Raw genomic sequence first — 17690 nt, 5'->3', positions numbered from 1 at the left:
ACACACACACACACACACACATATATATATATATATATATATATATATATATAATAGATAACTATACAATTAACCAGCCAATAACAAACAGACATATCTTGCAGATCACTAAGCATATCATTATCCTATCTACCAGGATACAGATCTAACAGATCACTATGATACTCAATCTTGCAATAATTAGGATAACAATCCAAAAGGGCCAGCCTTGGTGCCTTCGAACCAACAAGTATAGTAAGGAACACTCAACTCTCGATCTGATCCATAGTTGATGAGGTCCCGACTTCGAATCTCAGCTCCAACCAATACATATCCATCCAAATGACCAACACACCGTGTGTCAGGAGGCAAAATGTTGTGTTACTCTTAATGAGACTCGCGCCTTTTCTTATCTTGACACGTCGTATTGGTGCCTCCAACACGTCGTGTCCAGTCCCAAAAGGTGATTTATACCCAAAGTTGCTCCTCAAATTCCAGGTGTTACAAAAATGGGTAAGGAGGTGAAAAATATTTATATTGAAAAGGTCAATAGTAGGTATGAGATTGACATTTTAAACCATGTATAATAGAGACTGATGACAACAAGACGCCTCAAGTGCATATGTTTGTGTCTAACGACCAAAATTAGATGATTTTATATGCTTAACTACTAGACGTGCAATGAATTAAAACCAAATGTTTCGGCATGATTTGTCCATTAGTTATTCTCAAAGTTAGACTTTTTGTAAACCAAATAGAGCAAATTGAAATTTAGGTGTGTTTGGGATTGCTTCTCAAACTCATTATTGACTTTTTGGAAAATGTAAGAATTTCTAACTTTCTGAAAAAAGTCATTTTTTTCACTGAAAAATTAATGTTTACCAAACATCTTTCTAACTTATTGATTTTTTTTAAACTAATAAATCATTTTAAAAAACACTCGCAAACACCCCCTTGGTTTCTTTTTGTATTCAAAAGATTAGACCACTTTAAACGTGCGGTCTTTGTGCATCCCTATATGCATGGTTCTAAAAAGTGTGCCTCAAGGTATGACATGGATAGATGTGTGGTATAGTCGTTATGAAAACGTTTAAGACGGGTTTGTTAACGTGAAATAACGTATCAAGGCATGCATTATCGTGCTATGGCGCAAGTTTTTTTCAAATTCGGGTTTTTTTGTTTTTGATTTTATTTTTTTACTTGATAGGGCATAAAATAATGAAGTTTTTATTAACTTTTTTATATTAGATATTAATATATCACTTCTATAAACTTGATATATTTGATAAAATTCAATAATTATATGATTTATCTATTTTAATGCACATAAATTAGTCACACTTTGAAAAACGACATGACTTGCCAAATCTCATCATAACTTAACTTTGACCTTGTAATCAAGTCACGTCTCACGTTATTTAGAACATTACCGATATGTCTCCATAGGTCGGTCACTATTAGGCTAACCGGAGTTGAAGGTTTTCCACGCGTGAAAATCCTACCTGGCATAGCGAAAGACGCGTGAACACCGCCCAGGGCCGGTGCTCTTGTTGTGTCGTGAGTCCGAAGACAGGGTGAGACGACCAATCAGAGATGAGTTTGGCAACGGTCCATTTAACCCACAAAAATCCTACCATTAGCAAATTAAAAAAATCAATTTGAAACTTATCAACTACCACTATAAATACCCATTATTTTACTAACATTTTACACCACAAAATAGACAAAACTCTAAGTTTTTTAGAAAAAAAATGAATTAACGGAGGAAGCTCGTCGGCAAAAAACAGCAATCATCGACCTTCAAATTTTAAATACGGTATGCAACTGAATCTCAACCCGGAAAATTTAAGCGTGTTTTTAAAAATTCAACAAGAAATTCTCAAGAACTATCGCAACTAACTTCTATATTTTTTTTAATAATTTAGGTTTAATTTTCTATGTTTTTATGTTTTTTTAGTAATTTAGGTTTAGTTTTTTATGTTTTTTTTTTTCAGTAATTTAGCTTTAACTTTCTATATTTTGTAATTTAATGTATTATGGTTGTAATTAATATAAAATAATTTATTATATTTTAAATTATGTTTTTTATTTAATTTAATCATAAAAAATAAAAATAAAAAAATATATATCATGGAGTGGTTCACATTTTCCATTTATATAAAACATTTTCAATTTATTTGGTTGGTGGTGAGTTTACGGCGGCTTGGTTGCCACCACTCCCACAGTCTCTTCCTTCATCTAACATTCTCATCCGTTACGAAACTTGAAAACTGAAAAGGGTGATTTTCGATCATTTCATAAAGAACTCGATCAATTTATCTTCATCAAAATGTGAAACATAATTTCTTGCTTTTACGTATTTTTGGCAAGGGGGTAAGGAAGGTTTCATTTGATGGATCGATCATCTATGTCTGTCTCATACTTTATGACTACCATTATATTAGCAGAAAGTTTCTTGACAAATTGATATCAATTTCAAACACATGGAACATTCACCATCACTTCCGGGGCCTCCCATGAAAGAAAGAAAAAAGTGTAGCAGACCTGACCTAGTAAGTAGGGGGATCGGTTAAAATCCATTGTGGTTGCCTATTTGATGTTTATTATGTATAACGTTATCTTGTTTCTGTAGGTATAATTCCTCTTTCAATAAGAAAATCAAACGAAATGAGAGCACTAAGATTCGGTTATGGTGTTGCTGTTACAACATTAACGAAAAAACTCAGATACCCATCACTGTACACCACTCGTTTTCTTCTTTTGAATCACAATTACGATTATCGATGTCGTAACCCACACAAAAGCTTGAATCTTTCCTCGAAAAATCCCCAAATATTCAATCGTTTGTTTTGTAGTTTCAGGTCATATTCCTCTTCGGGGCCACCAGACCCACCTTCGATCAGCGGAATCGATCCCAATTCTGTTGCCTCCACTGTATCTTGCCCTAATTCTCAACGTCTTCAAGATGACGATGTGTCCGCCATTGACGCCGGATCTTCCTTGCGCAAGCCTGTCTGTATGTGGCCTGGTATGTATCATTCACCGGCCACAAATGCTCTTTGGCAAGCGAGATCCATTTTCGACACCCCTTCTTCGGACGTCGACTCCATTACTGAAAAAACTCCATCGCACAGCCGGACTACCATTCTTTACCCTTTTTCTTCCGATTACATTCTCAGAGAACAGTACAGGAATCCATGGGACGGAATTCGTGCGGGGAAATTGCTTGAAGACCTTGATGCTCTCGCTGGTACCATCTCCTTCAAAGTACGCCCCTTTACCTTCTCTTTTGTCAGATTATATGCATTCATGAGAGAACATCTTGATTATAACAGTTGTGGTTTCTGTTGGATCTGTGAAACAAACAGCACTGCTTCAATAATGCAGGCATGGCGGATTCCTTGTTGCTAGTGACTGCTTCTGTGGATAAAATGGTTATCAAAAAGCCGATTCTTGTTGACATTGATTTGAAAATAGTTGGAGCTGTTACTTGGGTTGGTCGTTCTTCCATGGAGATTCAGTTAGAAGTCCTTCAACCCACTGAAGAAACATCCGATCCTCTAGACTCGCAAGCTTTAGTCGCCAACTTCACTTTTGTGGCGCGTGATTCCAAAACTGGAAAATCAGCAATAATCAATCAAATCACACCCGAGACTGAAAGGGAGAAATCCCTATGGAAAGAAGCAGAAGAGAGGAACAAATTAAGGAAAAAGAGAAGACAAGAAAAGAAGAAGGAGATTGAAAACGAAAAGGAAGCAGAGAGGCTGAATGCATTGTTGGCTGAAGGACGTGTGTTCATTGACATGCCAGCTTTGGCTGATAGAGATAGTATTCTTATAAAGGACACGTGTCTACAAAACTCATTGGTATGTCAGCCACAACAAAGGAACACCCATGGAAGAATTTTTGGAGGGTTTTTGATGCGAAGAGCTTTTGAGCTTGCTTTTGCAACCGCTTATACTTTTGCTGGAAGTGCACCACTCTTTCTTGAGGTTGATCATGTTGATTTCTTGAAACCTGTAAGTGTTATATAAGGGTAAAATGGTCGTTTACTCACATTCATATAGCTCATTTAGACTTTAGTCAAGAAGAGAAGAGAAACAGCTATACATGGTTATTTCTTTTTTACTTTATCAATGATTTAGGTGCTGTTTGTTTTTTGAAAAAAACCTCTTCAGACCTCTTATTGCTGCGCAGCGCACATCACTTTTTATCTCGCCGCTGTTTGTTTTTCAGAAGTTTTCAGATTAAAAAACCTCTTCTTTTTGGCGCAGCACTTGTTTTGCCTCTTCCTACCTCTTTCAACCTCTTCTTTTTTTCTTGATAAAATATTGATTATATATTGAATAATAATTTGTTGATGAAATATCATTTTTTTATGCTAAAATATCTTTATTTTTTGTTAAAATGTCATTATTTTTTGCTGAAATATCATAAATTTTTGCCGTAATGTCATATATTATTAAATTTTCGGTATTAAAAAACTATTTTCGGATTATAAAATCAACTTATGTAATATGTGATTTGTTGATGCCAGGTGGACGTTGGAAATTTTTTGCGATTGAAGTCATGTGTTTTGTTCACAGAACTTGAGAATCCGGACAAACCGTTGATCAATGTGGAAGTGGTTGCTCATGTGACAAGGCCCGAGTTTAGATCTGCTGAGGTAAGGTCCAAATGTCTAAATATGCACATTATTATATTGATTGAATGCTTGCAAGTTTCCAAAACTTTTGTGAAATTGTAAATGATGGATGATTATTTGAATTTGGCAAAGGTATCCAACAAGTTCTACTTCACATTTACAACTTCTTCAGATGCCATGAGAAATGGTAGGATTCGTAGTGTTGTTCCAGCTACAGAGGAGGAGGCGCGTCGCATTATTGAGCGCATGGATGCTGAGAAACAAATGTAATTACAGTTTCTTGGAAATTAATCATGTAAATGACATTCAATTGCTAAATGAGAATGCAATTTGTTGATTTGCAAGAAAGCTATGTTTGGGATTGCTTAATTTTCTCTTGTTAATGTTTGTTTGGTTCTTTAACTACTTATTTATTTTAGACAAATCTTTATAAAATGGCCCTTGCTGTTTCCTGGGTTTTAGTTTTAACTCTTTGGTCTCAAAGAAGGTCCCGGAATCCAACCTTCATGAAGTTGTAATCCATGACCCTAAGTTGGAAGTCTGATATGCTACATAAATGGATGACAGTGATGTTTCTATGTCCTTCATCTCTAGTAACCTCATTGTTGTTTTCCCTTATTCTCTTTAACCTCATTGTTGTTTTCCCTTATTCTCTTCTACCAATGGTCGGTTCATCCACGGACTCTTCTGTCTAGGGCTGCAAACGAGCCGAGCCGAGCTCGAGCCTGACCAGGCTCGGGCCCGGCTTGTTTAACTATTTATAGGCTCGAGCTCGGCTCGTTCGAGCCTTATGGTACAAAGCTCGAGATCGGCTCGTTAAGAATTATATGGGCTCGGGCTCGGTTTGGGCTCGGCTCGTATACGGTATACTCTAATTTCCTAAAATGGTATTTATTAAATTATTATTTATTTTAATATATAAAAATAATTTTTTTATTATACATATGTAGGCTCATTTAAGCTCGCGAGCCTAATCGAGCCAAGTAACAGAGGCTCGAGCTTGAGCTCGTTTAATAATCAAGCCTGATATTAAGCTCGACCTCGGCTCGGGCTCGTTTAAAATCGATCTCGAGTCGAGCTTTTAACGATTCGATCTCGAGTAGCTCACTAGTAACTTGGCTCGTTTGCACCCCTACTTCTGTCTCCATCTCTGCATCACAACGAACCTCACACCACTGCTTTTCAAGATTCTGGAACAAAGACAAGTTTCTGATATCTCAAAACCGCTATAGGATTCGATTTCCCAAACCAATGGATGAGAAAGTGTTTAATGATGTAGTTTAATGGTGTTTCAAAAGCAAAGTTGTGTTTCAATTTTTTACATTGTTTCATTTATTCATTACAGATTTTGGTTTTATTTATGTTTCAAGTCAAGCTGAAATCGGTCTTTTTTTTTTTAGAAATTTGATATATATAATGGTGTTTAAAAGAATATTGGGCTTTACCCACTAAGATCCATATATCTTTCACAAAACAATTATGTAGATTTGAGTTTCATGAAGTTTTAATTTTTTTTTTCTTTTTTCGGAAACCGACGATAGACTGCAATTATGGTAGGGATGGTGGTAATGGTAGACAACAACCATAAGGAGACCGGGGAGGCAAGTGGTAGGGTGGGGTGTGGGTAAGGGTATGGTTATGGTGGGTGGGTGGGTGTGTGTGTGTGGGGGGGGGGGGGGGGGGTGGGGGAGGTTACTTAATTTCAATTTTTTTTAAATAAAATTAGTTTAAAAAAAAAAAAGATAAACTAAATTTAAAAAGGAAAAGGCTATAAATGTCATTTATATAGGTCAGAGACCAACCATGCTTGAAACTGAAACTATAAAGACCTTTCATGAAACGGAAAAAAAATAAAAGTTAGAGACTAAAATCCAGAATCTAAAAAACCATGAGGATCATTTATGAAGTTTTGTCGTAATTAACATTTGTTTTTCCATGTGAACAAATTTTTTTGAATTATTTTGACTCTTAACAATTTATACGTATTCATGTATCGTATCATTTAACATATAATTCATGCATAGGGACCATTCATGTAATTTACTCTATTTTAAAATAAGCTTGTGCATCTCATGTATAACGTTATGTATATATTGAACTAGATGTGAGAGTCGTATGTTATACGGGTTTGATAAACCAAAAATTAAATATAAAAGTTAAACAAAATTTTATTTAAATTTGAAATTTAAAATTTAAAACTTAAAATTTCAATTTAAAAGGAAACATATTAAATACTATATGAGTATTAATATTGTAATTTATTGGTTATTTTCAATTAAAATAATTATAAATTAAGTGTAAATATGATGTATTAATTAAGAAAAGATAAAAACAAAATAAGAAAATGACAAATGGAAAAAACATTTAATAAAAAATACCAAAAATTGACATGTGTTTAAGTTAATGAAAGAATGACATGTGACAAAATTATTTTTATTTATTAAGGAGGATGTGCATTCCATTACTTGATATGTGCATTTCATGAGTAACTTTGTGAATCTCAGTATAATATACGAATTAAAAACAAATATTTGCATATAACATCATTTTATAAACTCATTTCATGTTGGTGCAAATTTAGGTAATAATTCGGTAACACTTGAACAAAATTTTTTGGAGTGAAAACTTATTTCGGAGAAAAATCAAAGTTTTTAAATCCTCTTCAAAAAAAAAAAAAAAACGTGTTGCATGATTCTTCTTTCTTACATCCACATTTCAAATACCCAAGTTAATCTTCTTTCTACAATAGATCCGCTTCATAACATTGTTAGACCGCTGACAACACACAGGAGTCGCACCCAAAAGAATAAAAGGAAGCCCTTGGTTATTGGATTAAAAATAATAGGGCCAAAAAGACACTACATGAACATGAACTATTGGATTAAAAATAATAGGGCCAAAAAGACACTACATGAACATGAACTATGACTAATGGCTACAAGTCCACTAAAAATATTATCTTACTTATTCTGGCCTGAGAGGGTAAAAGATAACCTAATAAAAATTCGGTTCACAATTACATAATTAGGGATGAGCATATGGACCGGGGAACCGGCCGGACCGGAACCCGATGGAACCGGTCGGACCGGGATGGATACTATAATATTTTTGATTTTTGGAACTGGACATTGGAACCGGCCCAAAATCGGGAACCGAACTAGACAAGCTTTTAAAAAAAACCCACGTCTTTTGGACTTCCTAATTGGACCTCAAAAAAAATGTGGCATGTCTCGTTAATGGAACCCTACCGGTCATCATCTCAAGTAATTGATCGACATCTCCATATCTCGTTAATTGCCTACCGAATCCTTGATTATTCGATCTTCAATTAGATTGTTCGACCACCGGTTCCATCGATCATCATCGTCTCAATTCTTAAGTCGACATCTTCATATTTTGCTTCCATTCTCAAGTCGACATTGATCATCACCAATCTACCATCATTAATCATCTTCTCCAATCTCAACCATCAATAAGCAATGTCAAAAGGTGGAAAAGGTAGTCTAAAACCATCAATTTTAAGGATGAGCAAAGGAACCGACCCGACTGGAACCGGCCCGAACCGGACCCAACCCGAGAATCAAAGTTGGCCGAATTTAAGAACCGAACCGAACCGCCAGTTCTGGTTCTGGTTCTGGTTCTGGTTCTGGTTCCGGTTCCGGTTTTTGTCGGGTCTTCGATGTCGGAACCGGTCCTCGAGAAATAGCAATGTATTTTGAGAAATATTTCGGTTACAGTTTTGGTTTTTGCAGGTTTTTGTCGGGTCTTGAAACCTTGCCAAGTGTTGGATTTATTATTATTTTTGGGACATGCACGAATTTATTAATGTAATCTATATAAACAAGCGATTGCTAGACAATATATGAAAAACTACAAGTTTGATATTATCAAAAATAAGTAAATTTCTATCTTTCAAGCAATCATTACACCATCATTAATTATCCAACATTCAAAATATACTTTCAACATTCAAAATAACTTTCAAGTTTCCCCAACAAAAAAAAGTATAATATGTGAATTCCAACATCTATTTGACATCTTAACTAATTCCTCGATCTTTTCCCCGTTAGTTTCAAGTTGTGTAATGCATCCACAACGTTTATATATAATACAAAAGAAAAACGTTATTACTTAATAAAATGTAACAATTACTAATAAGACGTTAAAAATAAAATGTAACAAGTATTAGTGTATTACCAATAGCGAGGTCATCGTCAGCTAACACATCGTGAACTTCTTCATAGTCATATATAAGCAAGCTACTCTTTCTTAGCCAAATTTGAGTGCATATCAATGCCTCCACAATCACAACGGACAAATTAGTACGGTAGTCGATAATTTCTCGACGACTGTTACTGAATGTGGATTCGGATGCTACAATGGAAATTTGCGTCCCTGAAATAGCTATTAAGAAACAAATTAGTGTATAATACACGACATAAATTTATAAAATAAATATGAAATATTGAAGTAAAATAATGTCGATACCTCTTGTCATTCGAGCAAATGATCGGGAACCGCACCGCGTTATTTTTTCCACCATGTGAGGATATCATATCATTTGTCAAATCCAATTGGGTCCTCGTTTAAGTATCATTGCAATTTACTTTCCGACGAAGTCGAGGGGACACTTCCCGAGGTCATATACTTTCCAAAGAATTTGTTTTCGTCATCAAATTTAACAACTTCTTCGGGAGCTTCTTGTTGAGATGACGAGGTCATGTTTGGTCTTTCCAAGTATGTCTTGAAAAACTTGTCAAATTTGCATTCGATATTAATAACCTTTGCACGTGCTTTCGATCCTATCTCATCAACGGACATCTTATTATATTTGTTATTGGCTTTAAGTGTAACATCCGTGATTCGAGGTAATGATAATTATTTATTTTGTATTTAATTGTTGGATTATGAGAGCAATGACGGACTAATTGAGTTGGGCCTTAGCAAGTGGGCCGACAAGATTGGGCTACGTGAAGATGTACGTTGGGCTTAAGCTTGGCATACGCGAGGCGTAGTGCAACATTGGATGCGGGGAGTTCATGAGCGTACGCGCAACGTACCAAGGAGTACGCACAGCGTACGCGAGCAGACTCAAAACCCTAATTTTTAGGGTTCAAGCCATATAAATACAACATTATGTCCCAAACCCTAGCCTCTTTACCAGCCACCTCGATTCAAAAACCCTAGAAACCTTTCATTCATCATCCTTGTGTGTTTTTGGCCTTGTGAAGCTTATCTTGGTGATTCGAAGCTTGGAAGAAGAAGGAAGAAGTTGAAGAAGAAGAACTTGAGTAGCTTGAGCTCAAGGATCTAAGATAACATCAATATTTGGCATTCATTTGTGGTAAAAAGCTCTCAACTTGCCTCATGAATGCTTAGATATATGTTAATGGTGTTTTGGACCTTTTAGGTCCCAAGAATGGATTTTTATGGTTCCAATTCGTTTTTAGGCTTAGGGTTCCCACCCATAGTGCCATATGAGTCCCAAGAGCAGAAAAGTTTCAATCTTGAAGGTCCTTTTGTGATCATGCATGAGTTCTAGTTATTTCCATGGAGAATAATTGTTATAATTTAAGCTTGGGTCCATTTCGTGGGTTGCAAGCCACCAAGTAGTCGACTTTATGGGTTAAGACATATTAATGGACTTAGATCTGGTTATAAGCTTAAGTTCTTAAGGGATTAAGCACTTTTGAAGAATATGGCTTAACAGGGTATTACGTTGGGCGTACAAGATAGTACGCACAACGTACAAGCCATCCAACCTGTACACTTAGCGTACAGAGGAGTACGCCCCGCGTACTCACTGGTTTTGGGCTTTTTGTGTTTGGGCCTTGGGTTGGGCTATTCTTTGGACTTCTTAGCTGTTGGGCCTTGGTGGGCCATTAAAATTCAGTTATTGGGTAAGGACATGTTTAGGCTTAAAGGAAGGCCCATTTAGGGAGTTGGGCCCAATTTAGAAAATTGGGCCATAAGTGGGCCATTAGTGGGCTTGGAAAGGTTTTATAAAATTGGACCATTGATGTTATTGATTTGGGCCTAGACTATGTTCCTAATTAGATCAGGGTGAAATGGTCATTTTACCCTAAGAAGGATTATTAGATTTTGACTAAGTGTTATGTTACTTTGATGGCTTGAGGAGTCATCGGAGCAGCCGTTAGGGATTCCGTACCGTGAGATTCTTCTTTCAGCATTTCGAGGTGAGTTTTCCTCCTGTATGAACGGGTCGAAGGCACCAATGTCGGCCCGTATATGTATACTAGTTCCGGACCAAGGTCCGATGTCGGGCAGTGCCCGATGTAGGTTATATGTTTCCGGATCTTCGATCTGATGTCGGGCAGTTCCCAAGGAATGTTTGTATGTTTGATGTCTTTGTGATTCTTGCATGTGTCTGTTTTGTATGTTCCGGATTTTCGCCCTCAAGGTTTGACGACACTACCTCTATGGGATTCGTTGTACCATTTACACGGACCATAAGAGCTTGAGGTACCTGATGGATCAGCCGAATCTGAACATGAGGCAACGTCGGTGGTTAGATGTGGTGAAGGATTATGACTATGAGATATTTTATCACCCAGAGAAGGTCAATGTGGTGGTCGATGCTCTTAGCCGCAAGGTAGTGGCGGCTCCGATTCGAGACATATGTCTGAGGATTACAGTGATTACTCCGTTGTTGGAGAGGATCCGGGAGGCGCAGGTTGAGAGTATGAAGGAGGAGCCGCCAGAGGTGTGAGTGGATCATAGGCCAGGTGGACTCATTTGATTATGGCAGTCGTGGGTTGTTGACCCTGCATCGGAGGGTCTGGGTCCCATACTGGGGTGGAGTGCGCCAGGTTCTTATAGAGGAGGCACATAAGTCGAGATTCTCCATTCACCCCGGGGCAACGAAGATGTACCGGGATCTTCACCATGATTATTGGTGGCCTTGCATGAAGAGTGACATAGCATGGTACGTAGAGCGGTGCTTAGCCTGCTGGAAATTCAAAGGCCGAACACCAGCGACCTCACAGCAAGATGCAGCCGTTGGATATTCCCGTATGGAAATAGGAAGATATCACTATGGATTTCATCACGAAGCTTCCCAGGACCGCACATGGAGTGGATTCGATATGGGTCATCATGGATCGGTTGACCAAGAGTGCTCATTACATCCCAATCCAGGAGAGTATATCGGCTGAGAAGCTAGTCGAGATCTACGTACATGAGGTGGTGGCACTACATGGAGTGTCAGTTATGGTTGTGTCAAACCGAGATGTTCGTTTAATTTCCATATTTTGGAAGCGGTTTCATGCCGAGATGAGTACTCGTCTTCACTTCAGTACTGCTTTCCACCCTCAGACGGATGGGCAGAGTGAGAGGACGATTCAGACTCTAGAGGACATGTTGCATGTTTGTGTATTAGATTTTGGAGGCAATTAGGATACGTATCTTCCGTAAGCGGAATTTTCGTATAATAACAGTTACCACGCTAGCTAATGTGTGTGAAATGCACTTGTTTTATTCCTACTTTTAAATTATAAATTTAGCACACAAAGGCAGTGAACCTGTCTTTTAGTGGTATAGTTAGATAAGCAGGGTGTCGAACTTAGGGAACGGAAATTAAACTAATAACTAATTTTAACTAAGCAAGTAATAAAAGTAAAAGGGTTTTTCTCTAGTTTTTCAAGACTAGAAACTTAAACACACCACCTAAGCACGTGATTAACTAAACAACTAGAACAAGTAACAAATTCACCAAGTTTGATAAAGAGTTTCTGGTTAGGTCCAACCAATTCACTCCTATGGTTATTTATATGATAATATGATAAATTAATTGCTATTGGTTACCAACTATAGTGGTTAGGTTCATGTTCATTACTACTAACCCTTAGACAATTAATCAATTCAAGCAGTTGCCAATTGTTTAAACTAATTAATTCCCTAGTTCAATTGTTTGGATTAAATAAGATTTGTAATTGGTTAATCAAGTTGGTGGTTCAATTAACCTCTTGTTTGTTGGTTTCTCAAACAAGCTCAGACATTAATTTACCCATTCTCTAATTAATCCTAGTTTCATGTTCATTATTCCTAGGCATATGATAAAGTGTTCACATAAACATATGAGGTTAAAAACTAAGAGATATTCATGCAGCTTAATTGTCTTCCCATTAAAAGGAAATAGTTGTGGTTAATGCATAAGGTTCTTTAACAAACTTAATTTAAAAAAATCACCAATAAACAATCAATAAAAATAATAATTAAACCATAGGAGTAACTTGGTCTTCCTAAACAGAAACAATATAAATTTAGCTCATGGTTACAGTAAAAACAAACTTAAAAACAAATTCAACTAGGCTAGACATGCTTAATTCCTAAGATTAAGTGGAAAGTATAACCTAAATTGCCTTGATTCTTCAAAAGATAGAAGATTAGGGTTTCTCAGCTCTCCAGAGGGTTCTTCAATCGCAGGTGTAACTCCCAAAAGCCAGAAAAAGTCCCTCAATTTGGATTAAGACCCCATATTTATAGTATACTCGGCGAGTAGGTCGTGGACTCGCCGAGTACCAGGTGAAATCCGTGTACGGTAAGGAGTCTTGACTTATCTTCGGGAACATTCTTGGGTACTCGCCGAGTAGCCTCACGGACTCGCCGAGTTGGTGTGTTTTTCCTCTTTCTTCATTCTTTGGTCTCTAATTGCTTCTCTTTGTTCCTTTTTACTTCCAAGCATGTCTTTTGGAATGAAAACAAAATTTAAGTATTATTAAGTACCTTTTGTCCACATTATGCACATAATTAGCTAAAAATGAATAAAAATGTATGCTAAACATATGACTAATTATGCAAATATCAAAATACCCTATACTTGACTTTTGCTTGCCCCCAAGAAAAACTAAATTTTAACACATTAGAACCACATATGACAACTCCAATCTAACCCAGCCATTATGCCAAGACCGCAACGCATGCATTTGTGTCTAAAATTTTCCTAAATACCCTCATACTCTAAATACTCACAATCCTCATAAACATTCGCCCACTCATCCCGAACAATGCTCATTTTATGCATCCCTCCGAATCCATCCGCAGAAAACCTCCTATCCTCAAGGTATTTTTGGTTGAGCAACCCAAGCATACATAATCTAGAATTACAATTTATGATACCACATTGGAGCTCTTTGGAATTCTTCACTTCTTTGGCATTTGATCTTTGATTTCTTTGAATTCACCACCTTATTGTTTGATTTTTGGTATCTTCAACTTTTTTGAATCTTCGGAATTTTGATCTTTCACTTCATACTTTAACTTTGATGCTCCAAAAATTCTTCAAACTTTTCTTGTAATTCTCTCTCTTTTTTTAACATGTAACTCACTTTTTTTCACTCAAAACCCTACATGCTTAAGCAAGGGCGCTCAACTTCAACCTTTATTGGTTAACGATAATAATTATCCTGGATACATTTCTGGTACACGATGCTAAACATATTGCATCCTTCGGGCTGAGTGAGGTCGTGTTTTTATCCCATGATTTCACTAAAATAAGGGGGCCACAAATGCACTATAACATATATAGGCTTAACTAAACATTTGAGTTTTCATGCAATCATCAACATAACTCTAACATGGAATCCTAATTACTTTTTACCAAAATTTTCTAAATTAAATCCTAAATAACATTTTTGGCATGCAATAATGCAAAATTTTTAAAATATACCTAAATTATGATATTAGGATTCTAAATTTGCTAAGATGTAACCAACCCCCTACCCCACACTTATTTCATGCAATGTCCCCATTGCATGGTATGCATGAAAATAAAAAAATGAAATATAGAGAGAATTGGAACAAACTCCCCTGGGGTAGCAGTCGCTAGGTGATTTTCTTCAGCTAAGCTCAATCTTTGAATGACTTTGGACATGGGAATAGCTCATCCATGTCTTGGGTGTCAAAATCTCGTGTGGTAAACATGCAAATGACTCAAATATGTAGGACAAAGCTCCTAGAATCCTCCAGTTAAGAATCCTCACAAAAAATGAATAAGTACTGCAATGGTCGTGCCCAAAACAGGTCTGGAATTCGAAAAATGTCGATGGACTCAGCGAGTATTATCGAGTACTCGGCGAGTATATTACCAACTTGCAGTAATGTCGGGTAATTACCCATGTACTCGCTGAGTAGGAAATGTGCACTCGGCGAGTAGGCACTGAGTTGAGAAAAAGTTGTCCTGCTCATTACTTCTCGACTGAGGTGCTGAATTGGGGTAATTCAGTGACTCTCCTTCTAATTACTTCAGTAATAATGCACTTTATCACTCCCAACTCTAACAGACTCAAACTTAATAGAAACACTTCGCACTCTCATTTGAACATTCCTCACTTGAAACTTGACCCTTAAGACTTTTAAATGCATCCTAACCTTCCAATCCTGAAAAAAAAATGCAACCACAAGTAAAAGCCACCAAATAAAAGTCTAAAAACATAATTATCCAAGTTTAACAATAATCCAAAACCAAACACCATAAAAACACAAAACATAAAATCTTCAATCTTCCTCATCCATGTTCGCTCCTCCAGCACCGCTACCTCCTTCTTCATTGTTCCTCCGCATCCTTTCCTCCCAATTCATAATATAGGGATAACCGGATCTGGGTCTCGAGGCGATATTCATTTGTTGGAAAAGATACTCAAATGATTGATTATTATAATTGACACCTCTCCCAATATCATCCAAGTATCTCCAGTACTCAACTTGGTTCCACCCGTCGTTCTCTTCCTCCCCCGGAATAACCAGTGGGTCTTCTCGTACCCGCTCACTCCTTTGCCTCACCCGCCGTCCCGGCTCCTCGGGGATAACCGCCTCGTCCGCATGTGGAATAGAATAAGAGTCTCCAAACTTCTCCACAATCCTTACCCTCCGATATAGTATAGTGTTGAACGGAGGGGGAGAAATGACGGTCAGCACCCTCACCTCTTGCAAATCCAAGATCCCAAATGATCTTGCGAGCCTTGTCACGAACATTCCTCCATTGATTTTGGAGGTCACCTTCTCTTTAACAGCCCCATCCGCAAGATATTTGGCTATACAGTAGGGAAGGTTGCAAAAAAACATCAGGAGTAATAATGCTCCAAAGATAGAAGATATCAAGGGTCGGGACCTTGTCATCGTCCTTTCTTATATTGATTGTGCTGGCGATGAAGCGATGAATGAGACGGTGGATTGGTGAACGGATGTGGCCCTCCTGCGCGGAAGATGGAATGTATACCCGGTTGGCAATAGTATTCCACCAGGTGGAAGCAACCACTTCTTCAGGGAGATCTTTATGGCAATTCTCCAAGAAAGTTTCAAAGTCTTCATTCAACATGGCGCTTTGGTCATAGATGCCAATCCTCCATGCAAACTCTGCCATGCTGCATTGTGGCAGCTCCCCACCAAGAGAAAAGGAAATAACATTGGGGCTATAATACTCACTACCACCCCGGAATGAGATGGTAGCGAAGAATTCCCAACATAATTCCGCGAAGATCAGTTCTTGGATTTTGAACAGTTGTAACCAACCATCACATATGATGGTAGAATCCCCCATATTGCATTCTTTCACCAAATATGGCGTCAACTCTTCCTCCATCCCAACCTTTCCCAGCCAATCCCAGTTTATTGCATTAGGTAAGTGGATCTCCTTCTGCTTCAAAGCTTCTAATATGTTTTTAGCGTGGGCTTGAGAAGATTTAGAGGTGATTTGGCGAAAAGAGAGTAACGGGATGTCTCCTTGGCTTCCCCCTCGTGAAGTTTGGCCTCTTCTGGACATGGTTCCTGCAAAATAACATTAAGAAAGCACAAAAAAAACAACACCCAACAATTAAAATCGAACAGAACAGATCTGTAAAGCATCCTACTCACCGAGTTCAAGAACTACTCGGCTAGTATGAAGAACTTCGGGACCAGATTATCATCGGACCATTATAGGTCAGTTAAAACTTCTAATTCTTCATCAGGGTTTGCTATACTAAGTCCATAAAACACAAATCCAAAAGAAATTTTGCCTAAAACCTCCTAATTCATACTAAATTCAAAACCCTAGAAATTGAGGAAACCCCCAAATCCGAGTCTTGGACAAAATAAGGGCTAAGAAGTGATAAACCTTAACCTTTAACAAGTATTGGGAGTAAAAATCATACCTTTACGCTTGAAAGATGAAGATTCAACACAAAATTGCAGAAATGGCTTGAGAGAAGATACACACGGCGAGTATGAGAGTAATAGGTAAAATGAGTGAAAAACCCTTATTTACAGAAAAACCACCACTACCAAAAAAGCGTACACAACAAAAATACCTAACAAAACCAAAACCCAAGAGCAAAAAAAACGAATCAAAAGGAGTTAAAGGATCGGATTAACCTAACCAGACGAGAGGATAGTGACAATTGTACCGCTCCTGTTTGGGATAACTTCGAGATAGAATGGATAAAGGAGGAAGATGGAATTGAAAAAAAGTGGGTCGAATGTAATTATTGTTTAAAAGTACTAACCAGGGATGCAAATCGGAATGGGACAACTTCAATAAACAAGCATTTTAATGGTTGTAAGTTAAATCCGGACAACAAACCAAATGAAGATGATGACAAACAACAAAAGTTGTCATTTACGAAAGCTCCTAATGGCGAGGGCCATGTATACACATGGAAACATGATGATACGAGGATTCAACTTGCCTTACGAGGCCTTTTCGCCATCGGGGAACTACCTTTTAAATCCATTGAAAACGAGGCCTTCATAGAATTTGTAAACGCCCTTAATGGTAGGGTGAAATTGCCTTCAAGGCATAAAATTTCTCGTGCTGTTGTGTCCTATTTAATGGAGAGGCAGAAGTTCTACAAACATTTGAGCAACCCCAAAACAGCCATCCACTTGACAACCGACACGTGGACATCCTCGTGTCAAAAGATAAATTATATGGTTGGCATGGCCTACTTCATTACTAAAGATTTTGTCATTCACAAAAGGGTAGTAAACTTTAAAGAGGTTGATACTCAAAAAGCTAAAGACATGACCCGAGAGTTGCTAATTTGCATAAACGAGTGGGCATGAAGAATGT

The 17690-nt window shown here is 37.5% G+C and overlaps 2 protein-coding genes across 4 annotated transcripts; one reads left to right on the top strand and one right to left on the bottom strand.

Annotated features, from left to right (window-relative positions):
* The first annotated feature begins 2228 nt into the window (after nucleotides 1–2228).
* Nucleotides 2229–4972, top strand: LOC145086581 (acyl-coenzyme A thioesterase 2, chloroplastic-like). 3 transcript variants are annotated; one of them, XM_079024395.1, is made up of 6 exons: nucleotides 2229–2531; nucleotides 2612–2717; nucleotides 2835–3246; nucleotides 3348–3998; nucleotides 4517–4645; nucleotides 4757–4972. In XM_079024395.1, exons 2-6 carry the CDS (start codon nucleotides 2647–2649, stop codon nucleotides 4892–4894), a joined length of 1401 nt encoding a protein of 466 aa, XP_078880521.1. In that variant the 5' UTR covers nucleotides 2229–2531; nucleotides 2612–2646; the 3' UTR covers nucleotides 4895–4972. The 3 variants fall into 3 exon arrangements, with proteins under 3 accessions (XP_078880521.1, XP_078880523.1, XP_078880520.1); XM_079024397.1 differs by having other exon boundaries at nucleotides 2395–2531; nucleotides 2841–3246; XM_079024394.1 differs by having other exon boundaries at nucleotides 2395–2531; nucleotides 2612–3246.
* A 10074-nt stretch (nucleotides 4973–15046) lies between these two features.
* LOC145086580 (uncharacterized) lies at nucleotides 15047–16820 on the bottom strand. Its single transcript, XM_079024393.1, has 2 exons — nucleotides 16774–16820; nucleotides 15047–16408 (listed from the first exon to the last, which is right to left on the bottom strand). The coding sequence occupies exon 2, from the start codon at nucleotides 16401–16403 to the stop codon at nucleotides 15648–15650; it is 756 nt and encodes a 251-aa protein (XP_078880519.1). The 5' UTR covers nucleotides 16404–16408; nucleotides 16774–16820; the 3' UTR covers nucleotides 15047–15647.
* Nucleotides 16821–17690: the final 870 nt, after the last annotated feature.

Source organism: Lactuca serriola, chromosome 2 (genome assembly GCF_051521515.1).
Source record: "Lactuca serriola cultivar US96UC23 chromosome 2, Lser_US96UC23_V15, whole genome shotgun sequence".
NCBI classification, from domain to species: domain Eukaryota; kingdom Viridiplantae; phylum Streptophyta; class Magnoliopsida; order Asterales; family Asteraceae; genus Lactuca; species Lactuca serriola.
Note: the sequence above shows the minus strand (reverse complement) of the source record. Positions and strands in the feature narration are given on the sequence as shown.